The sequence below is a fragment of the Aedes aegypti genome, chromosome 2, assembly GCF_002204515.2.
Source record: "Aedes aegypti strain LVP_AGWG chromosome 2, AaegL5.0 Primary Assembly, whole genome shotgun sequence".
NCBI lineage: Eukaryota > Metazoa > Arthropoda > Insecta > Diptera > Culicidae > Aedes > Aedes aegypti.
The window spans coordinates 418,580,666-418,606,148 of NC_035108.1; the positions used below are offsets into that span (position 1 = coordinate 418,580,666).

At 38.7% G+C, this 25,483-nt stretch overlaps 1 protein-coding gene across 6 annotated transcripts in view; it reads right to left on the reverse strand.

Moving 5' to 3' along the window:
• Positions 1–25,483, reverse strand: part of LOC5571525 — a 531,761-nt gene that overhangs the window by 54,278 nt on the left and 452,000 nt on the right. For all 6 annotated transcript variants that reach the window (XM_021847436.1, XM_021847435.1, XM_021847439.1 and 3 more), the window contains 2 exons: positions 16,769–17,411; positions 6,066–6,202 (listed from right to left, as the gene is read on the reverse strand). In XM_021847436.1, coding sequence (XP_021703128.1) covers positions 6,066–6,202; positions 16,769–17,411 — 780 coding nt within the window. The remainder of the gene's footprint in view (positions 1–6,065; positions 6,203–16,768; positions 17,412–25,483) is intronic.

Consider the following 25,483-nt stretch of genomic DNA (forward strand, 5'->3'; position numbering starts at 1 on the left):
CCTAAAGATGACCATTCGATAAAATTCCTCGTATTCATGCCTCAAGAATCATTTTGATTTATGGATGATTTTTGCAGAAGGATTTGGGTCCAGAATGGTTGTTCTGGTCTCTATTAGGAACCGAAATGGCCACAGGAAAACACGGGTCATGAAAACATTTAGTCTAAGCATGAAACTAGACATGCGATGAATAAATCTTCATGATTTAAAATATATGTGACTCTTCTCAATTTTCAATTTATGTTTATATTTCGCACACTTGATTTTGTTTGCGGTATCTCGAATGTTTTTCACAGCTTTTTACCGAGGTTGGCACCGCTTAGCGCTCAGCAAACGTCATTAAACGGTACACTCTTCAGTGACGTAATACGTATTGCGTAATGACTATTACGAAACTGTTTTGAGTAGCATAAAGAATCATTACGGGTGTCATCATTATGTAACACCACAATGGCATCAGCCACGACGTCAAGATCATCATAGGAGATTTGAACGCTCAGGATTGCCAGGAGGATGAGTTCAGACCGACGATTGGAAAGTTCAGCGCCCACCAGATGACGAACGAGATCGGCCTACGACTGATAGATTTTGCCGCCTCCAAGAATATGGCCATTCGTAGCACCTATTTCTAGCACAGCCTCCCGTATCGGTACACCTGGAGATCACCTCAGCAGACAGAATCGCAAATCGACCACGTTTTGATCGATGAACGGCACTTGCCCGACATAACCGACGTCAGAATCTATCGGCTATGGCGCTAACATTGACTCCGACCACTACCTGGTGATGGTGAAACTGCGCCCAAAACTATCCGTGACCGGATGAGGGCGAGCTCATAGGGCCTCTCTTGAGGACTGCTGGAGGACAGTCAAAGCAGTCATTAACGACGCTGTCGAAAGCATTGTCGGATATGTGGAACGGAGCTCAAGAAACGATTGGTTCGACAAAGAGTGTTTTAGAGGAGAAAAATGCAGCGCGATACAGACTGAAGCGGAAACAGCAAACCTGTCTATTCCGGGACAAAAAGCGCCGCCTGAAAGAAGTGGAATGCCAAGAGATGGAGTTCCTGTACCGTTCTCAAGAAACGTGGAAGTTCTATCAGAAGCTCAACACATCCCGCAAAGGCTTCGTGCCGCGAGCTAAAATGTGCCGGGATAAGAATGGGAGCATCTTGACAGACGGACGCGAGTTGATCAAAAGGTGGAAGCAGCACTAAGATGAACACCTGAATGATGCAGAGAACACAGGCACAGAAGGTCAGGACAGCGAAGGCGATGGCTACGTCAGCACAGCGGACAGTGGAAACCAACCAGCTCCCACGATGGGGGAAGTTAAGGATGCCATTCAACAGCTCAAGATCAACAAAGCCGCTGGCAAGAATGGTATCGTAGCCGAACTCATCAAGATGGGCCCGGACAGGTTGGCCGCTTGTCTGCATCGGCTAATACTCAAATCTGGGAAACAGAACAGCTACCGGAGGAGTGGAAGCAAAGCGTTATATGCCTTATCTACAAAAAGGGCGACTAACTGGAGTGTGAAAATTATCGTGCAATCACTATCCTAAACGCCGCCTACAAAGTGCTATCCCAGATTCTCTTCCGTCGTCTATCACCTATAGCAAGCGAGTTCGTGGGAAGTTATCAAGCAGATTTCATCGACGGCCTAGAGCTATAGAAGATCATTGACGAGAACAGCTTTCCCGGGAATCTCACAAGATTGATTAGAGCAACGATGGACGGTGTGCAAAACTGCGTGAAGATCTCGGGCGAACACTCCAGTTGGTTCGAGTCTCGGCGGGGACTACGACAGGGTGACGGACTATTGTGCCTGTTGTTCAATATTGCGCTTGATGGTATCATGCGGAGAGCCGGATTTAATAGTCGAGACACGATTGTTACGGGATTCGGACAATTTGTCTGCTTCGCTGATGACATGTACATTATTGGGAGAAAATTTGAAACGGTGGCAGATTTGTTTACCCGCATGAAACGCGAAGCAACAAGAGTCGAGCTAATGGTGAATGCGTCGAAAACAAAGTACAAGCTGGTTGGCGGAACTGAGCGCGACAGGGCCCGCCTAGGAAGCAGTTTTACGAAAAACGGGGATACCTTCGAGGTGGAGGATGAGAACCTTACTAGTTGAAAGGGATGCTGAAAACATGCGACAAAATTTTAATTTTCTGCTACTCCGACAATTGTCTCTTTGTAACAGTGTCAGTGCTTTAGCTTATAAATGCATATTTCAATAACGGATGCTATCTATAAACACTTGTGGATATTTATTTTCGTCGGATAAAATAGCTTGAAATTTGTTTTTTGTCTATGGAGCAACGCAATGTGCGCTCTTCTGAATCCTACAGGCATTCGGCCAAATGGCCGGACATCCACCGAACACCGGAGTTATTCTGGAATTTCTGGGGGCACGTTCGAAACAAATTTGTGTGTGTCCATATTTATACATTATTCGGAATCATATCAAACTGTATATCAAAATTAAAGATGATGCTTACGAAAGTATATTTTGAATAATAATATGTACTGATGACTTTGTGGTAGGTTCCAGGTACCCGAGGGGAAGTGGCAGGATCCATATCAATATGGGTATGAAAATTCAGGACTTTTAAAGATGACGCTTTCGAAATCACTTCCAGAACCACCAGATACCATGTCCATTCTATAGTAGGAAGTGCCCAATATGAAGCATGTTTGGAACCATATCAAGATTATCGAAAATGATGCTCTCGAGAGCATTACCAGAACCACCAGATGCCATGGATCACTCTATAGCAGGTTCCAGGAGCCCTCTCAATCATTTTGTTTATCCCATGTACCGTTCAATAAGGTTCCAAATCACTCTCCTTCCAAATCAATTAGAGTTTTCAAACTTAGAATTGTGATTAGTTGAATACGTACTTAAGTGATTCCTTTTTTTTCTTATATAGCATAGCATCAGACTTTCGGACATTATCTTCTATTTCTCAAACTCTATAGCGCTTGACAGATTATAGCAAACAGCTATTAATTAGGCTTTGCTTCAAAGAGTAGGGGAAGAGATCTAGCAAAGCTCAATATATTGAAAATTTCGGAATCTCCATACAATGAGTTTGTACGAGGAAGAGAAAAAAGGGTTAACATCTGTCAGCCATTTGAAACTTTTGATACCGGAAATTTCTACATCACGTACGCTCGCATCCCACATTGGCAAAAAGTTCACAAATGGACTTTTCGTAGTTTTTGAAGTAAAATCAAAATATCTAAATATTCAATTTCTGGCCAAACATGTTCACCAGACTTCTCTAATAGAATTTATGATGACGAAATGTCATCGCATTAAATTTTGATTTATTTGTAAAGATATAGTTAAAAATATGGATTTTTGTAGTTTTCAAAAATGAAATCAATTAAGGGTGTTATCGACAGTTTATATTTTTACACGAACGTTTTCGATTGACTACAGCAGTCATGTATCAGTCGAAAAAAAACATCAGTTTTTGCTTTGCATGTTGCTTTATAGGCAGTGTTGAAAATTCGTAGGTTCTCAGTAAGTCTGTATGCTTTAAGTAAAGCTGAAAGTGCATTGTGGCTGCTCATTCAAGGATGAAGGATCAATTGGTGAGCTCTTATCGTGCTTTTATTCCAAATGTGTAAAATATGTACGACTGTACATTTAATCGTTGCAGCAGTGGGCGAACTAAGAAGGGTTCGTCACAGTGAGTGTCAGAATACTCTTATTTATAAATTATTTATGTTTTACACATTTTTTTCAAAACACCCCTCTCCTGTTACTTTATTTTTTGTAATTGAAAAAACTTTGAATGGTTCAACACTATAAGTGTAGGCTTACAAAAGGTTAACTTTGTTCAACAAACTCTAAATGGTTCTCCACTGTAAGTGCCGGCATAAGAGTGGTCGGTAATGGTCCAGCCAAGCGAGTCTTTTTTTCTTTTCCTATGAGTAAAATATGCTAACACATGCTTTCATCCTGAGAGCTGTAGAATTGTTTGCTATCGTCCTCATTAACAAACATCTCTCACAGTAACATTTACGGAGATGCAGAGGTAACACGGTCTCCAAATAGTAAAGGTGTGTTACGAACATTCCTTCCAACAATCCCACCTGACTACAAGGACGTGGCCGGCGCCATTATTGACCTTGAATAGATAGAGAGACTGAAGAAGATTATGGCCAATTTCAGCCGAACTTCTAGTTGATTCTTTGTGAATCTTCACTGGCTTCGGTCAATCACGGAATAGCAACCATTAGCAAAGCTTAGTTGTAAAAATGTAATTTTCGTAGTTTTTTAATTAGTAAATATATTGAGTGTTATCCAAAAATAAAAAAAAAACAATTTTTGCTGGGATTTTCCAATCAAATTCATGTAGGAAAAAACTACATGTCACCGCTTCGAACTTTGATTTATAAAAGAACAGGTTTAAAAAAAGGGTTTTCAAGGTTTCTTGGGTAAAAAATATTCTGAGTGCTATCAAAGAAATTGAATTGAGATTCTGGAACTTTTTTTACTAAGAAAGGAATGATTTATCAACTTAAACATTTTTAAATTGTTTAACTTCTACCACAAATCTGTACCAGAGAAAACCTTCTGTTAAAACAAAAAAAAATTTGAACATTGATCTTAAAATGTGTTAGATTCCATTGCAACAAAAATTTTGAAAATCGCTTGAAGAACGCGTTGTCAAAGTTGAGCATTCAAGCTTTTCTGGACAATTTAAAGAAAGCTTAAATTATTAGTAAACCGGTGGTTATTCCTGGGTTATTTCAGCAGTTAAGAAGAATCAAAGTAATTATTCATCTGTAACTGAAATAGTAGAGGCAAAGGTATTGAAATTCATTATTTGACTTCTATATTGTTTGCTTAGTTTTGGTACTAAAACTGAAATGTCCCACAATACGGGTATCTCTAATTGTCATTCCTGGGTTATTTCGGTGGTCCAGAAGAATCAAAGCGGTCATTTATCTATATTTGTACTAGAAAAGCTACAGGCATTCAAAACCATGAAAATTGAGTAGTCACATGCTTAGTTTTGGTGCTGAAATTTTGAGGTCCCATATTACGGGTTTCCCGGTGGCCATTCTGGTGCCTCAAGAGGACCATAATAGCCAGAAGAATCCATCCTGTTGGCAAACCACATCCAAACATGAAAAAAACGTGCAGAACTGGACACCATTTAGAAGGTTTTGGGGTTTAAATTCAAGTAATTTCATCGAATTATCCAGATTGGCCACCTTCCGGGACTCCAGGAACCGGTTTTGCATGGATCATACTGGACCGAATTTTCAAGAGGATGTCCTCCGGTTATTGGTTCCTTATTACAGAGAAATTTTATGCCAAAATATACATCAACCGAATAGTACCGGTGTGAATTACATGTAAAAAACTGGGTTTATGGACAAAAGGTCGAAAGACAAAATGTCGAAAAGACAAAAGGTCGAAAGATTTGCATGGTGGGAAATTTTTCCTTCTTTGAAAAAAGATTTTCGTGTCTTTGTCCCTTCTCTTTTGTTCTTCGACCTTTTGTCCTTTCGACCTATTGTCTTTCGACCTTCTGTCCTTTCGACCTTTTGTCATAGATTCAGAAAACTGCGATGGAAACTTACTTTTCGCATGTTCCGGGTTTTTGGAACCGTGTATGAATAAATTTTGATAATTGATTGAAGAATTGATTTGAGAATCTTTATGTACAGTTCACGTGAATACCTATTCAACTATATAAGGACGGTCAACAGTACTTGTCTAGTTACGAAACTACGGGTTGTTAAAGTAAGGGACTTTTTCCAGATGTAGCAGATCCTCGCAGTGATCCAATCCGGATCTCCGATGGGGTTAATGAAACTAATGAATATATGATCCTAAGTCGTCAAAAGGTATCGCAATTAAAATTAACGGTTAATGTTATCTCAATAAAGCGAAGTTTTCATGTTTTCTGCCAAACCATATGCACTGTACCCCGGCAAAGCTTATCAGATCCATTCAACTGATAGAATAATCGATTCATCACGGAATGCTGCACAGCATTAAAAACCCATCCATCAAATACCATCACTTACGTTTTCAGTTCCTCCGACTCGACGCCGATATCGATACCATTCTCCTGTATCCGATCGGCAGCTTCCGAGAGGCTTTTCGTCAGCTTCCTGCCGTTTAGTCCTCCGTTGGTTTGCGCTCCTTGCGATACCATTTTTACCTGTGAACGAACGATAAAAGAAAACGAACCGAATGTCAATGCGAGCACCTTTGAGCGTCAATCAAATAAAGCCCACCAACAGCAGATGCTCAGAGGTAGACTGAAGCAAACTTTGCTCAAAGCATACGGCAAGGGAATTTCCATTCATCGACAAACGTGCCCAGATGCGACTCAAAGCGATATTCTAAGGCCCCATATGGATGAAGTTTTCCTCGGAGTGCTGTTGCGCGCTTTCAAAGCCGTACACAACGACGCAGTTTTCTTTTAATCCTTCGATTGGGGCAGACTACACTGCCAGAGGATGTAAAGCTGAAGCTGACGGAATGTGTTTTGTCGGAAGGAAAAATATTTGCCATAAATCAGTACCGGAGGGTGAAAATTTATGAACATTTTATGCCCGAAGTAAGCCTCTTTTTACAGCTTACCAGAATGGTGGGGAGGCACATGGATAAGCCAAATTTTACTGGTTTTCTTTTCTTCACATAATCATATATTATCGCTCAGTGGTACTAGAGCATTCACATGGCATATATTACTGTTCAAACTTTTTAATAATAGGCAAAGCATCAAAAATACGGAAGTTTGCAAGTTTACCGCATATTTTATTCATGAAATCAACTTTTGGAACTGTTTATAGACAAAATTGTATTAGATCAGAGGATTTCGAACTTTAGGCAGTTGCATTTTAGTTTAAAACGTGCAATAGTATTGTAGAAAGTACTACGTAATTGATCTTTTTTCGATGAAAACCTGATCTCTCAATGCTTCAATATTAGTCAGTAGTTGTAGAGTCTGGTGAGGTCAAAGTTTGACTTTAGTTTAATAATCGATATCGCCAGTTGAAAAGAAACAAATCTTGCGTAGCTGCTGTGGTCGATTATCTTCTTAATGGCATAACGTTCTCACTGGAGGAGAGCCTGCATCTCAGCTTCGTGTTCTTTACGAACACTTCCACAGTTATTAACTGAGAGCTTTCTTTACTAAAGTTGCCATTATCGCTTTCGTATATCGTTTTGCAGGTACGATGATATTATATGCCCAGGAAAGTCAAGAAAATTTCCATTACGAAAAGATCCTGGATCGACTGGTAATCGAACCCAGACACCTTCTGTATGGCTCTGCTTTCTAGGTGCACACTCTAACCACTCGGCTAAGGAAAACGAAGAATGTAAAATATCCATCATAAATCCTGGTGTCGAAAAATGATTTTTTTAAATAACTAAAAAAGATTGATTGAAATGAACTGTTCAATGAAAATGTGCCTTTCGAAACGATAATTTATACCAAACAATACAAACATACATTTAACAAGCAACGTTATCCAAATTGCAAAAAAAAAATCGCAGCTTTCAATGACCCATGTCAAAAGTTGAAGGGGAGAACTTCAACCTTTAGACTTTTGTATGAGCCAATAATGGTGCTAATTAGCCATGATGAAGTTGTGTGAGCACGCAGTACCATAAGAAAAAAAGTAATGGCTATGATGATTAGCATTCACTTCTAACCACTCTACCAACTCGTGAGAAATGGAAGTTTCTTCGTTAATTACACTCTGCTATTTCTTCTTCTTAATGGTAGCGACCGCAGGAGCAAATGGTGAAGCTTTTTAGCAGCCGTCGAAAAGTTATGATCGAAAAAAAAACTTCAATTTTCCCCGGTGTTGAGAAATGAGTTCCACACAATTCATCTCGCAACGCTCGATGTAACTCCCTGCTGGAATAAAGTGTTTGAATACCACCATTTGAATAATTTACTTGCCTCACCTCGCTCAATTATGAGCACAACGACTGCACAATGAACTGCGCTTCGAACTTTTCGTTAGTTTATATAGAACGGATAATAAATGCACTCCGGATGAAAAAAATGGCTTTTCAATTAAGTTTACGCCTGAATCGAAAACGAAATTCCCTGATTTAACGGTATCGAAGCGCATTAGCGGAGCCCAATTCATTCAATTTACAGCCGAGTGCCCATCGATGGCCAGAAAATCAATTTCACGGCTCACCTTACTCACAATAGGATTTACAAACTTTTCCCTCGCTTTCTGCTTGGGGCTGCTGCTTCGAGGGTCGGTCGAAAGAACGGGTGGGGGCACTTCTTACCGGTCGTTAGCTTTCAATCATGCGAAAACCAAATTATCACGACGACTGTCGATTGCTGTTTTTCACTTTACACCCTCTTGGCAGCAAAAACGACAAACCGTTTGGGGCAAGCGACTGTGTTACGGCCGTAATTCGAATCCGCGGAAAATTCTTTTGCCGTTGGGCATTGATGGTTCAAGCGGAGATTTCTGAATAAATTGGTGTGAACGACATTTCAAACAGACAGCTTCATTTGACCATGATTTTTTTTTAAGGAATCGAAAAAAATTGATTCAATGTTTATCATTAGCGTCATTATAATAATCGATCATTTGTGTATTGAATGTTTAATATGTGTAATGTGTATTTATAATATGTATTAGGTAAACTTCCAATTTCCGTCAAATCAAATATACATTTAATTCAAATGATTATCGAGTTCTAGACAACGATAACTCTTAATGAGTTGAGATTAGCAGATTAGCACCGTCCAATTCCTAAAGACGAATCAGAACTCAGTTTAAATATTTACAAACCTTCAGAACAACGATTCAAGAGTAACTGTCAAAATGAATCGATCCAAACCAACATTAAAGGGAAGGCTCTCTTGGGAACTTTAGGGGAAGCTGACTAGTAGGGTGTCCTAAAATTACACTTTGTCAGAAAACTTGGAAGCTCAACCGCCACATGGCAGCTAAGGATATCACAAAAAAAAACATTTTTATTAGGGGGTAACGTGCGTTGGGTCCTAAAGTAAAATTTTGGGATATCCTACTGGCTAATCAGCCATTAACAAAGCCAGCTATTCCAAAAAAAGGAACAAACAACGATACAATACACGGTAGCAAATGGTACGCAAATGATGTCGATGGAATTGGGATGGAAGTAAAATAAAAAAGTTGGAAAAATGCCTGTAACCTTCGAGGGCGTGTTATCATCGATAATGGTTAGGTATTCCCATCAGCTTGTCAAGTGATTCGATACATTGACGAAGGAAAGGTATCACATGGGATTGAATCGAACGGTTACGGATAACTTGTTGACAGACCAATTTGGAGCAACCGGCTAGTTTGTGTCTCATGTGTACGAATCGTTAATGGGATACCTATTTTATATTACGGTCTTGTACTTTCTTAGATTTGAATGGGACAACACAGTCGTCAATATGTCACACGTTCAGGAGAGACAGAATGTTGAGATAAACGGAAACTTACCAGTCGAAACCATCAAAAGGATAAACGGAACATGGAGGTTATTTCTTCAAATGAACGAACGAATCCTGACTGAGGTTTTTCTTTTTGTGCTGAACACCCGGAAACATTCTAGGCAGAGGGAATTCGAACCCACCTATACTGATTTTGTTGCAGAAATCTACTAAAACACATCTCTAGGTTTCCGTCAAATTTACAATTATCTTACAAAATACATCAAGAATATCTATTACCTAGTTCAACTTAGAGCAAATCTGTCAAGGTTTGAAATTTTAACTAAACAGAATCGCCAACTAAATCGATGTAGAGAGACTGACTTGTCGTCTCGGTCGAAGGTGAATCATAAGTCAATGATGACAGGAATCAACTATTGAACTAATAATTTGGTCAGCTTTCATTTGAAAAGCAGGATATTCAATGCAGGATTTTGTCTAAGAATTTAGTAGAATTTGACAAATCTCTACTATACCAATGTCATTCCAAATGAACATTTTCATCAAGAATATTTTACATTAGTTGCCAGACTGGTTATGGTAACATATATCATAACAGGAATTAATGCAAAGAATTTTTCAAGTGTCGTTTTTGGAACTTTTCAGAAATATTTTAAAAATAAAGAGTTTTTTTCATAGTTTTCACCAAGAAATCAGCAGAATATTCTTAAGGAACTCTTTTATCAATTAATGCTTCAACTAATTCTATGTATAAATTTCTATATAAATAATTATTTTATTTCCATGAAGGATTTCACAATAAATAATATTCCAGGTAATCTTCATTAAAGCCCTTTAGGGAGATTGTTGAAGAATTTCTTCAACAATTGTTTTAGCATGTTTGCCACACATACTACCAAGCATTACTTAACCAAAATTGCATCTTTTCACTGATTCTTTCAGAAATATGTAAAAAAAAACTTAAGCAGAATCAGTTGATTTCATAAGTAATTCATTCAATAACTTCCCCATAAGTTCCTTTGCAAGTTCCTCTATGTATTCATTTCTAAGTACCGTAAAACGGGGTATCTTTGATAATGCGAGTAACTTTGATAGTGCGTAACCCACCACATACTAAACGAAATATCATAATTTCTGTTAATCAATTAAGCAAAACGAATGTACAACTAAAGAATATTAGTATGACACTTCATATAAGAGCGGTTTTCACTTAAATCAAGAACATTTGAGGCTTTTTAAAACGAATATCAAAAATTGACACAATTTTAGCATTTTCGAAATTCTTACAAATAATCTATTCTACGATCACTATTTGATGTAGTTTTGAATAGTTGGCCACTTATCTCTGACAGCCTAGTTATCATAGAACTTGAAAACGGTATCAAATTTCTTAGCGAAAAGCATTTTCACAAACTGGGACCATTTTTGTAATCTAAGTCAGAAATTTCCATATAACGTTAAACGCCTAGAGGTATGCAATGCCCTACAAATGTTACGTAATTCATTCAATTTTGTTCGATTTATACTCCATTATCAAAGTTACCCCAAAACAGAAAGCCGACTTTCGATTGTATGATAAATTATATATCCTTTTAAAATAAATCATTTGGCAATCTATCATCTGCAATCGATAGCTAGGATGCCAGTACTTGTTTTGAAAATGTAAATTATAATTCTTTGAAACAGCATGCATCAATATTAAAGTTTTCTTCGAAAAAACTATCAAAGTTACCCCGTTTTACGGTAGATGAAAACCGAATTTAGTATTTTACCATATATTTTCATCAGAATTTGTATCGTTTGTTAGATACGAATCTATGACATTTGGTCGAATGATATTTAGTCGAATGGCGTTTGGTCGAACGGACATTTCAATGAATGGACGTTTGGCCGAAAAGGTTTAAATGCAACAGAAAACATACGACAACTCGTGGAAAGAACATGTGATCGAATATAAACAGTATGGAAACAAATTTTTACATTTTGTCCGATAACCGTTGAGAGCTTTTTGAGACTAGTGTTTGATCCTTCGACCTTGACACTTGCTCCTGCGGGGGCGGGTGATGAGGGCAGGATCAAACATGTCGAGCGTCGGTAGTGAAGCGGTGAAAAAGTGATCGGTTCGTTAGTAGTGTTTGATCCTTCGACCTTGACGCTTGCTTCTGCGGGGGCGGGCGATGGGGGCAGGATCAAACTTGTCGCGCGTCGTTCGCTCAGAGAAATGAAAAAGCGCCGCGGATCGCTGGTAGTGTTTGATCTATTGATCGCGTCGCTTGCTCTTGCGTGGGCGAGTGACGAACACTTGTTCGGCGTTTAATGCGATTATCGAATTATTTCGCGAATCCGGTTAGGCGTGATTATATCATGGATCGCATCACCAAACATTGGTGACTCCCAGATCTTTACCTTATCCCACTAACCCAATATCCTCTCCATGACAACCGTGGAGATGCAGAGGTGATCTCGGTCTCTAGTAACAACGGTAGTCACACTAACATTCCTTCCCTTCCCCGATGACCGTAAGGACGTGGCCGGCGCCGTTATTGACTTTTAAATTTGAGCTCTCGATTTGTGCACATTGAAGAATGGTAAGCTAATCCCAAGCCCCATTCATTAATTCCCTGTGCAACTTCGATTGTTCTGGTCAATCACGGAGTAGCAACTACGAATTGTACGGTCATCTATGCTTATGCTTATGCTTATGCTATAACCGTTGAGAGCTTTTTGTCGCTAATACACAGTAAATGAATAATTGAAAAAAAGTAAAATTGGGTTATTCAATTTTATGGACCTACTCTACCAACATATTCATCAACTTCTTGCGTGTTTAATGTTTCATGCTGCTTTTTTATTCAGGCATGTTCTGCTAGTCGAAATAAGCTGACCTTAATTAGAAGCAAGTCAAGTTTTTTCACCTCATTAAACTCCTCTTCCTTTACCCGTTACATAGAATAAACATAATTTGCTTGTTTAATTATTAAAAGCTTCTACTGTATGATAAAGTTTAAAGCGAAAAAAGCTCTCTGTAGCCATTTTTGATCTCTTGAAAAATAGTTTAGTGCTATAACGATCTTTTTCTGTTACGACGGTCACTTGCGATTTCGTCATAACAACCTTCGACTGTAGATATATAAAGTTTAAACATATGACTTTTTAAAAAATCTTGTTTTTTATTCCAAAACAATTAGTTATTCATATTATTCAAATTATCTTACCGACTTTGCAAAACTTAGAAAACAATCAATTTTGCCAAATGATTTTTCTATAAACCATTACAAAATAAACTTTCGACCAAATTTCCGTTCAACTAAACGTCATTCGACTAAATGTCGTTTGACAAAATGTTTAAAAGCTATTCGAACAAATGTCCATTCGACCAAATATACTTTCGACCAAATATCATTCGTCCAAATGTTATTCGACGAAATGTCCTAAAGCCGTAAGATACGCGTAATTCAACCTCAACCAAAAGGCCGTCTTCAGTGTCGTGTACTAAACAAGATGAGGTCGGAATACGCGTATCTATCAAAGGATACAAAAAAGTGAATCAAATTTTCATCAAAACAGACGAAAAACAAACAACAAAGCAAGCTCGCTTACAACTGTTTGTCCCAACTGTTGCGGATAAGGATACAAACAAAAGCAAAATAAACATGACAATCACAGAGCGCAACATGGTTGCAACCTTTTTAACTCGCGATTAATCAGTTATTTTAAACACAAAACCAAATTTGTTGTATGGATGCTGTTCGATAATGTGTCAATGTTTACCAACACAGAGAAAGTTCTCGAAAATTGCAATGCGAAGCCCAGAAAATCGCTGCGCATGTGATGATCGATCATTGTCATATTCTGTTCAAGTGATGATAAACTGATGTTGCGGAACAAAATTGTTGCAACACGAATACGAGATGACAACGTCTTTGTTGCTGCGTGTTGGGTGACAATTGATTCACTGATACAAACTCTAGTGGAATTAAATTGTATAGTACTAAATTTGGTTTTGGTTTACATACAGCTATTCCACTACAGCTCGAAGATTAATAATAATTTAGTTTTGGTTACTCAAGAGACTTGTTCATATTGATTTTGCTGAAAAATCCACCCAAGGATTTAACAGGATACTGTGTGAGATAAGTAAAGGCTTGGAATTACTCCAGATATTCCTTCAGAAGAAATTTCAGATATTCTTCCAGAGTGTCCAGAGTGTCTCTAAGAATACCTTTAGTAATTTTGTTGATATGTCATGAGCAAGGCTGTTGAGTATCGACTTGCGACAATGACGAAACAACTCTTCTCACTGTCACTACACGAAGCTATATTTCATGCGATCACTTCATCTCGTCGCAATGACGGTGCTCTCACGAGAGCAATTTTAATGCTTTATTGCTATTAGTATTTCTATCTCATTTTGGAGAATTTTGGGAAGTAAATGTGTTTGATAAGTTAGGTGGATGTTCTTCCATGATTCCAGCGATATAAACAACAATGAACTAAAAATTATCAGGTTAACGATTCCTTCACAAGCCGTAGCAATGGAAAAATAAAAGAGAATAAAAACAAAATCTCTGTCATTGTCTCGCCATCTGATGAAAGTGACGGAAGCATCTATGTAAAAGTCGCACAGTACTCTCTATTTACATTGACGATTTCCAACCCTGCCCATGAGTTTTTTTTCAGAATTTCTGAGGTAATTTACTGGGGATTTTATCTAGCTTTCCATCCGGGAACCTTATATATCGCTGGCTTTTGACCCATTCTTTCCTAGCGCGTGAGCTTGTTTACTCGTAACCATTTCCCCAAGAGTACATTTTTTTCTATTTTTCAAAAAACGCAGTTAAAAAAATTCTTTTGAATTAACAAAGTTTTATGCAATTATCTTCTCAAGAATTCCATTAGGAATTCTTTTACAGTTTATTTAATGATTCTTACAAGAAATAATTTTGGAAGATCTCCCAGAATTTGCTCCAGAGGTTTTCTAAAGGAAGCCTCCTGTAATTTCTCTAGAAATTCAAGCAAATGTTTCATTTTTATTATCGGGGAATGCCTAAAAAATCCTGGAACTTATTAACAAGTCTACTGATCGTTCAAAAAATTTGTTTCGGAATTCTTACAGAAATTTCATTAATCTGAACCAGATAATATTTATCTAAGGAATACTACTGAAAATCAGTGATTCTTTCAGGACTTCTTCTATGGTTTTATCAATAAAATCTGGTTTGAATTCCTTAAGCAATTCCAACAGCGATTCCTGAAATAATGAAAACAATTTCCATGAAATTCTTCAGGTTTTCTCACTAAGATATAGGGTTTACCCTGTTTCTCGAATTCAGTAATTTCACCGGATATTTTTCCAACATTTCAGTTGGTCTGCGACAGCCGAAGTGTTAACACGTTGCCGATTCAGAGCGCTAACATACGGTCGAATTTTATTCGTAAAAGGTTTTCGTTGCGATATTCGAGTGAAGGGCTGGCCACAGTTCCATATGTACAGTTAGTAGCAGTCATTTCAGAACGGTTTGTTTTGGAATGAATACTCGCAAGATCCGCGAGAGCACATTCCATGTGTAATTTTTTAATCTTCCTAAGAAGCCAGCCTCAAAAGTTACAAGCGTTCGTTGCGCAACAACTCGGCGCACAGACGAGTGTGCGTTTGTCAAGCTCGTTGACCTCAACACAGCGCAAGACATAGAGCAGACCCACGATAATGGGTGGTGGTGTGGTTATACGATCTATTTGAGCACATTTCAGACGAACAAATCACTCGTATCATGGCGGCGTATGGTGAAGTTCTCTCAGTTAGCGAACTTCTCTGGAGCGACAAACACCACTATGCACGTATGTATGTATGGCAGGTCAAAATGTTTCTACATGAACCCATCAAGTCCTACATTACCACAGATGGCATGACCACGTTCGTGCAGTGCGCCACATGTAGACACTGTGGTGAGTTAATGTATACAGTACTATCATGCGTGCAAATTAAAACATTGTTAGCACAGAAACTGAGTGTAAACGATCGACTGAAGAGAAACTGGAGCAGTGAGAGGAGCGTCAGAAAGGTTCAGTTCAAACGATATGGAAGAACAACGAATTGCCCCATTGGATGACAACGCACCTTCTCCACAAGTGCAGGCACATGCGAAGTTGGCTTCAACTTCAAATGCAGTGCTTTTCCCACCACTCCCTAATAAGAAACCTCTTGGCTACCCCACGGTTGCTAATGAGGCTGCTAATGAGGTTGCGTGCAGCTGCGGCTGAGACGAATCAAGAAATCCTGCAACGAACGGTTTCTCTTGGTGATGTCCACCGATGAGAGTTGCAGTGGTAACATGCTGGAAAGCTCAATCGTATGTAATCCAGGTTAATAGTAGTTTCTTCCGGAAAACTTTTCTCAGAGGCTACAGGTAAACATAAAAATAAAATCTCAAACGATACTTTTCCTTTTATTGTAGCCAAACGCGACTGAGGGTGGTCGAAAAGCATTTAAACGAATTATTACAGCTATAAAGTAAGTTGCATGAACATAGGTACAATAACTAATCAGATTAAAATTTCTGCAAATTTTCGAATATGAAACCTAGTTTTGAACTCGCGTCTTACAGCTTTCAGAGTACGTGATTTAAATACTATTATCAATATACAGTCAGTGACATAAGTTAGTAACCAAATACTGTTTTTCCATACAAAATGCCCAAGTTTGGGGTGCTGTATCTCAGCTTCTGGTAGTCCGAATTGGCTGAAATTTAGATGACGAATTACAAACAACTTGAAGTTTTGTCTGTAAGGGAATTATTGCATTGCAGTCATTTTACACAGAGTTTCAGAGGGATGTTCAAAGACAAAAGTAAGTAATCAAGAGACTTTTTAATTCAATTCGAAAACGGTATTATGATTATGGGTGAAATCATGAAAAAAATCCACGTGCTCGGCTGGGATTCGAACCCAGGACTCTTGTATGCTAGACGAGCGCTTTACCAACTAATCCACTTGGTGACCTCGGTAGCGCTCGTCTACCAAGAGTCCTGAGTTCGAATCCCAGCCGAGCACGTGTATTTTTTTCATTATTTCACCCATAATTCAGCCATCTTTACCACGAGTAATGAGTTAATTTATTTAATAACCATTCGGATTGGATTGCCGAACAGCTCAATATAAGCGTCAATTTATATGATTTTGATTTCAATTTCGACTGCGCCGTAAAATACCATGAAGCAATTCGAATTTATAAAATTAAAAAAAAATCATACTGCATCCACTTTGTAATAAATTATCACCCTTCCACAAAAGGCGAACTCATGGTCATAGCTTTTCACTCACCCTATGGATCGTCCTCGGACTCAGCGACAGATGATGTGGCGCAGCAGCTTTCTTGTTCAAATACACCTCGGTTTGCGTTGCTTGAGTTTTCATGGCACTTCGTTTGATTTTCTCTATCACTACGACCTCCTGCTGTTGTTGCTGCTGCATTTGTTGCTGTAATTGCTGCTGCTGCTGTTGAATGGCTGATGGTGTTGAGCTTGTTGTCAGCAGCCCGCCACTTCCAGGAGGGGGTTGGTGTTGCTGCTGTTGCATTACTGCTATGTGATGTTGATGCTGGTGTGGGTGTTGACTAATGAGTTGTCCGGGATGGGGAGGCTGAAGGTGCTGCATGTGCTGGTGCGCGTGAATGTGCTGATGGACAGACGGTGGTTGTTGCTGACCGACCTGCAATTGTTGGTGCTGTTGTTGCAGTTGCTGGGCAAGGAGTGGCTGTTGGTTCGGTTGCTGGAGTATCGAGTGCAGAGGCGTTCCATACTGGGCTGCAGAAGGCTGGTGCTGGGCTAGGGTGATGGTCGGTTTTTTGCCACCTATCAGTCTTTCTTGGCTTCTAGCTGCGGCTAGACGGGACAGCGGTCGACCACCCATGGCTTCGTCGAAGGACGTCAGGGTGTACGAGCGGGCGAAGCTGACGTGCTTGGTCCTGTGGGGTTTGGAGAGAGAGAGAGAGAACAGAACGAAATTTCAAATGAGAAACGATTAAATTTATACCACCGCTGACAGAACACACATATTGGTGCAACATTCACACTCGCTTTGGGTCACCCAATAACAGACACGTGCAGCCGAGTCGGGAATAATTCCAATTTTCACGTTCGACCAACACACAATGATCTCCCCACAGGAATCCATATGGACGTGGTTCCTGTGAAACGTATTGGAATGCCCATTATTGTACAGCTATTATTCATGGTATATCGAGGAATGTACTATTTAATGCGAAGCATTAATTATTCAATCCCAATTTAATAATATTCAAATTAAATAATATTTTCCAATGTTCAAAAACGAATTGGATGGAGCGTTTCTTGCTTACACAAGTCGAATAGACGCTACCTTTTCTGAATCAAACTTTGTACATATATCAGTGGTTATCAAATAAAACTCTTCCCATAAAAAAGCACAATGGCCTAAAACACGTTTCGAGAAAGGCTGTTTGAAGAAAATAATTTTGTAATTAAAAAAACTACAACTCGAAAACATGCAATTGATTTAAAACGGTGTCTTCGAAGAAGATTTGGTAAATAACAAGAACTATCAGAAAAAAATTAGAAAAAGTCTCAGAAAACCCATATTAGATAACACCTAGACAATCAGAAGCCGTATAAGAATGATCGAGCGAACTCGTATCATTGAGCAAATTACATCACACCGGCACGAAATGGTGACCAAATTCGTTTGAGTCACGAATTTCCTCGCCCAAAACGATATTTTCTGAATTCATCAGTGCATTTTGTTCCACTCCGTATACACGTACGAAGAAAGTCGCATAAATCCGTAGCAGATTTGTTTAATAAACTTTGTTATCATAAATTATGTCGAATAAAATAACAGAATAGTTCGCAATATAATTTACACACTCGCATTGCATGTCAACTTTCATCATCTAATATAATAACTTTTGTACGCATTAGACCCTTTGACGACATCTTGTATGGGAATGTACATTTTTTAGTATTTTGGACCATTTCAAATTTTATTCGAAATCCAAATATGTATTGTGCACATAATGACTCACAGGCACTTTTCAAACATCTTCAGCTATATTTCAAAATTAAGGCAAGGACTTTTGCATTCTAACTTAAAAACACGAAAATAATAAGTAAATAAAATATACCATTTGATTCCACTAGAATTGTATCCTTCGTTAAATGGCGTATTTTGACCTCAACTAAAAAGCCGTCTTCAGTGTCTTATACTAGAGTCGAGTCAGTTGAGGGCAGAGTAGCCATCTAAAAATAGAATTTTAAAATATGAAATGTTATTTTAGAAATAGCTCAAACCTTACTTCAACTTGGCAGAATATCTTGGTTTGTATTTTGACATCAAGTCTTTGCATTCAACAATGTTTTTTAATTTCAATTACTCTTAACGACCCCCCCCCTATAACGGTCGTTAAAAGATATTGGAGTGTACTTCATATTATCAGACTTCTTCGACCTACAAAAAGTTGTTCATTAGATACCCAACAGCAAAAATAATATAAACATCAAAAACAAACTTTCTCATTTTAATTCTGGCAAATCTCATTTGAACGAAGTGTTACCACACTAATCGAAAACAGAAGTGTGTACTTTTGCTGGGAGCAAAATTTTGTCCATCAACTGGTGAATGCAACTTGAGTTTTCTTTGAAGTAGAGCTGCAATATAGTACAGTATGGTAACAAAACTTCATCACTTCCTGCCGTACGTACGATTTCCGTTTCCGTCTCATCTCTTTTCCTATTCTAGCACGGATGCAACCGAGCGTGTCTGTCAACTGGGAAAGTAAATTTAATATCATGAATGGAGAAACGGGTTGTCTTTTCTGAGTGCTTGAGGAACACATCACTGAAAGCGGTTGAAAATTCGAAATTTTTGTAGGCTAACAAGATTGCTTATTGCCATTTTGATCCAATGGAGACGCATTGTAGTTTGTAATTTCACCATACACCTCGAGGAGTGTACATCCCGTAGCTGAAGGAACCTTTGTATAGCGACCTTGATGTCAACATGGATGATTAGATCTTGTCTAATGTATCAATTTCATTACACTTCAAATTCTTGAGGTTATGTAGCTGCAAAACAAAAACGTTTTTTGTGACCTTCGAAACCCGAAAACAGTCAAAAACTGACTTGGGTTGATAACACCTTATGTTTCAACTAGGATCTTACACTTCATGCTATATGAACGCTTATGAGTCCATAAGCTCCTGCATGCTTACAATGCGTCAGTTTTTTTTTAAGCAGTATACAATAATCTTCACCCAAGACGTAATTCAACTGACATGCATATTTGCATCAAATTCCAAATGGTATAACATTTTAGTTTGAATGATAATTCTACAAGACTTGTGGTTTCACCATTATATGATATACACTTCTGAAATCGTATCTGTGTCGTGTTTCACAACTAAGAACATCATTATTAGAAGAGTTCGTTTTTATTCTAAATTTGCTAATTCTCAAATTGACGAGCCGTTTCTGAAGAATTGTGGAGTACAATTTTATTCAAAAAGTGCTTATAAAAGCGATATAATTAAATTTCAAGGAAACTACATTTGAACCTTTTTCTATTGTGCTTGAAAAAATTGAAATTCAAGCGAATTGCTTTTCCCGAACCATTCCTGACGCATTTGGCGAATAACAAGACTGAAAATGATAATCCCAAAAGGCGGCTCTGAGTGGAAGAAAGGGAAAAATTTAATAAAAGCGGTTTGCTTTGTATGCTTTGAGTTGGTAAACCGGTTACAGAAGCACGTTCTGGTGCTCTAATATAGGGCACGAAAAACGTTTCTCTTGTACCTATGCAGTACAGAGAGAAGGTGTTAACCAGTCAGCTGTAATTGAAATTATCTTGAGCAAGTGGGATTGTTAGCACAGAATGTGATGTGAAAGTGATTTTGTTCAGAATATTTTTGGTTGCAATTTACTACAGCATCTAAACTTGAGAATTTCTATTAAACCTCTGGTCAAAAAAAAGGTAACACCAGATAAAAAAGAAGGTCTTGTTGATTATTTATCTGAGTAGTTTAAAAATGTTTAGTAATTACTTTTGTCTTTGAATAATCCTCTGAAACTCCTTTGCAAAATGATTGAAATTTTATGAACTCAGTATAAACAAAACCTCAGGTTATTTGAAGATTTTCATCCAAATTTCAGCCGATTGTGACTAACAGGAGCTGAGATACAGAGTCCCAAACTTGGGAATTTCGTATGGAAAAACAGTATTTGGTTACTTACTTTTGTCACAGCCTGTATATAAAACAGAAATGAAGGTTTAAGCCGACACTTGAAGTGACGAACCATGCCTAGTTTGTTTGACATTGACACATGGGGTAAGACACTCATTAATATTGGTATTAATATCCATTAATACGGATTAATATATATTCTTTTTATGATATCATCGAGTTACCTACGATTTTCCTAAAGACATCTGGCAGAAGTATCTTGAATTTAATTCAATGGTGGGGGTTTATAAACAAGAGGCTAGGAGTTGTGGATTGTATGTCTTGCCGATCTGACATACCATAGGAGACAAGTTGCATCGGAATCGAGTTGCGGAATGGCCCGGAAATCGTAGAAAGATGTGGGGCATTGATGACAATGGAGCTTCACTGAATGTGATGCATCGTACAGGTGCCAGTCTCCTTCTAGCCAGACTACCAGATGGATGTTGGCATCAAACAGTGTGGTTTATGTTGCATCGGACGGATTTCTCATATATTTTGCTTAGTCGATCTGACGATTAGCACAACTTGTTTTTTCATATAAATAATCAATTTGCCTTGGCAACTCCGGCAACAAGCAAACAGCAAAACTCCATGCATACTTGATAATCGTCTCAATATCAATATTAATATCATTAATAAATATTAATATTTCAATACTGGATCTAGTGCCCTGCCCCATGCATTGATAAGATGAAAGTTTGTTATCATAAGCATGAAACGAGCTCACCAGTTGGTAATCCATCCTCGTCTGAACTTTATGTTTTCGTAATCGTTCAACACAAACCGAATACGATTGAACCCCACCCACAAGGGCATGCAACATAATCAAAAAGCCACACACTATAAATTACAAAAATATCATGCGCTTACTCTTACGTGAATTTCCAAACATCATATTCATATACACTTTTATATAAACTTTTATAGGGTTGTAAAATGGTGAGTCGACAACCAGGAAGGAGCGTCCAACATAGCTCTGGTCCTCGCAAGTCCCTACCTCACGCTTCCTCGGGTCTAACGATGACAAAGACCGCCAGCTAAGGGTTGCGTACTTAGCTGGTAGTGCAACCTGGGCACTGTTGTCCTTCTGACATCAGCTAGAGTGAGGGGGTGCGTCCCAAGCGTCTGTTCACCAGGAGGTGCGGCTCAAACAGCGTCTGTTCTGGTATCCAGCGGCTGAGTATGAAACGTTGTATCACGTCAACTAACCTAAGGTGGCAGCCCCATCAACGTGATGTAGGTAGCGCAACCCCGGTAAGGTAATGGAAAAATGGAGAAAAAAGAAATAACGAACGATATTTTCGGCAACCGACCTGGCAACGAAATAAGGACTATGAATGGAAACTTGGTACCTGGAATGTCAGGACGTTAAATGAACCCGAACGAGCGAGCCTTTTGGCTCGTGAACTGCAGAAGGTTGGAGTGGGCGTGGCCGCCATTCAAGAAGTGCGGTGGCCTAGATCTGGAGAACGTGAATTCCGGGCGGTTGATCCCATCGCCAACACCACGTTCAAATATAACATCTACCACAGCGGCGGCGATAAGGCATAACATGGAGACGGTTTCATAGTGATCGGGAAGCAGATGAAACGCGTTATGAAGTGGAAACCGATTAGCGAACGAATCTGTGTACTGAGGATACGGGGCAAATTCTTCAACTACAGCCTGATCAACATCTATGCACCGACGAACGACAAACCTGATGACGTGAAGGACGCGTTCTATGAAGGTCTTGATAAGGCCTATGGAGAGTGCCCAAAACAAGACGTGAAAATCGTTATGGGAGATGCGAACGCGCAGGTCGGATGAGAGGACTTTTTCCGTCCGATCATCGGTAAGGAGAGTCTTCACACCGTTACCAATGACAACGGCCTACGACTAGTGACTTTCGCTGCTGCCAGGGGGATGGCCATCTGCAGCACCTACTTTGCACGCAAGGATATTCGGAGGCATCCAAATGGTGATATTTGCAACCAGATAGACCATATTCTGGTGGATGGCCGACATTTCTCAGATGTCATCGATGTTAGGAGTTTCAGGGGTCCTAACATTGACTCGGATCACTACCTCGTTGTCAGTAAAATTCGAGCGCGGTTATCAACTGTAGCGAATTCAAGACCACAGCGAACAATGCGATTCAATATCCAGCGCTTCTCAGCAGACGGTGTTACAGCTGAATACCACCAAAAGCTGGACGAGCGTATAAGTGAGGTCAATGTGAGCGAAAACCTCAAAAAATGCAAAAAAAATAACCCTGGCAAAAAATCTCTCAGTTTATAACTATGGAAGTATTTATAAGAACGCTTAGCTGAGAAGTCTTCTTGGGATGTAAAAACAGGAGTTGTTATTGTTTAATCTCTCATGAAAAACAAAATGATCAGCTTTACCCACTTCATTGCAGGTATTTTTATACATATATGACGCATCCTCTGATCCAAAGGATATTTATGTGATTATCGTTTTCATATACTATATTACATTAATTAAAATTTTAACCAAGAAAACTAAAACTAGTAATGATTTATTACAAAATCATATTGATTGAGTCTGAAATCCACTTTCATTACGAACCTATAAGAATGAACAATCTGAATGCTGCTCACAACTCCGAAACATCAATACTGTGCATTTATATGATAAAAATGTGTCTTAAACAGACAAAATTGTATTTTTTTTCAAATTTGTGAAATATTTTGTCTATGAAAATTATTCCGATTTTGTCACGGTTCCGTTTTTGTCAACTGAAAATTGTCGACCGTTTTGATATAAACGGAACATACCTGTATTTCAATAAAATGTTAGTGATACTAAAAGAGCATTATTTCTATAAATAATATACAGTATTGGACAAAACATTTACAACTTTTTCGATTTTCCATACAAAATGACTAACTTTGGTAAGCTAAATCTCAGTTATTTATCGTCCGATTTGAATGAAATTTTCACAGAACATCAGATATAACTTGAATTTTAACATTTATTTTTGAATGATTTTTCCAATCACGTTATAAACCCGTTATCACGGTTTATCTAAAGTGTAATTTTTGACGAAAAATTCAAAACTATTTATATCAAAATCTTATAGCCCTACACAAAACTGTCTTAAGCAAACTTGTTCACCTCGTTAAAATCTACAACTTTGCTGAAGATACCATGAAGCTATTCCTTCAATATGTTTAGTTATGTCATTTATAAAAAATCGTCAAAAAATTGACTTTAGTCAAACCGTTACTGGTTTTGAACTTGTGATTGGAAAAATTACTCAAAAATATATATTAAAATTCAAGTTATGTCTGATGTTCTGTCAAAATTTCATTCAAATCGGTCTATAAATAACTGAAATATAGCTTACCAAAGTCGGTCATTTTGTATGGAAAATCGTAAAAGTTGCAAATGTTTTGTCCAATACTGTAAATAAATTACATACAAGTAGACTCCATAAGGCAAAACCTCGTTGTTCGAACTAAGCTTCCTTGTTTTACGCAATGATTCAATTTACGAACCAATTCAATTTACGCACCCCAGATCTAGTTCGTAAATTGAGGTAATAGTTTAACTAATTAGATAAATTGCTAAAAAAATACCAGAGGGCATCGAGTACCAGACGAAGGCTAGAGTTGGTCGAAGAATAATCCCAACTTTGTAAAGAGTGAATATGCATAAACTACATGTCTCCCACAACGGGGTTTCAATTACCGTCCAACATGGAATGGGGGTTCCTGCATTTCATTCTCAATACAAATAAAGTAATTGGCTGGAGTTGAGAATTTCAATCGATATTTATAACACTTTCAATTTATTTTGCTATTACATTATCTTCTTCAGATCACATTATAAACAATCATCTCGACAATCCTTGAACCACACGCCCATAAATGCCCTTCGATATCACAAAATTATATCTCCTCGCGCCTAAAAGGGTACTCCGGATGATGGCTGTAATACTTCAACGGTACGGCCCGTTTACCTCCCTCAAAACGGTCCATCATCGAGATCTCATCAGGTGTCAGCTTGAAGTCGAATATGTCGATATTCTGTACGGTCTCCGCACGATTTGACGGCTTCGGAATCGGTATCGTGCCAATGTCAATCTGTGGAAAACGTTGAAAGGTAAAATTTACAGCGATGTGCTCAAGATCAGAGCCTAGGCAAGCACGACGATAATTGATGAGTGTCAGGTGTGCCAATGATGGTGCCACTGAATCGGAAAGCATAAATCACAGACTAAATATTTACCAAGTAACGAAGCACAATCTGACCCGGAGTCTTGCCGTATTTTGCTCCGATGGCAGCGACTTGTGGGTGCAGTAGAGCATCAGCTGTCACTCGACAGGAGGAATCGCTTCGATCTGCACGACCCATTGGACTGAAAGCTGTCACCGTAATTCCATGGTGCCGACAGAACTGGATTAGAGGCTTTTGCGTGAAGCCGGGATTGCATTCCACCTGATTGGTAACGGGTCTGATGCTTGCCTGCGATAGCAAACGGCTCAACTGCTCGCAATTGAAATTGGAAACTCCTATGCTGCGAACTTTGCCCTCACGAACTAGCTCTTCCATCGCTTTCCAGGTGTCGCAAAAATCAACCTCCGAGAAAATCACCTTACCAGAGCTGTCATAGGCGATGAGGTCCTGCTCTCGAAATCCACGGAATGCCAATCCCATCGGCATGTGCATCAGATACAGGTCAACATAATCCAGTTGCAAATTTTCCAACGAGCGACGGAATGCTTCAGCTACATGTTGTGGGGCGTGGAATGAATTCCATAGCTGGAAGACA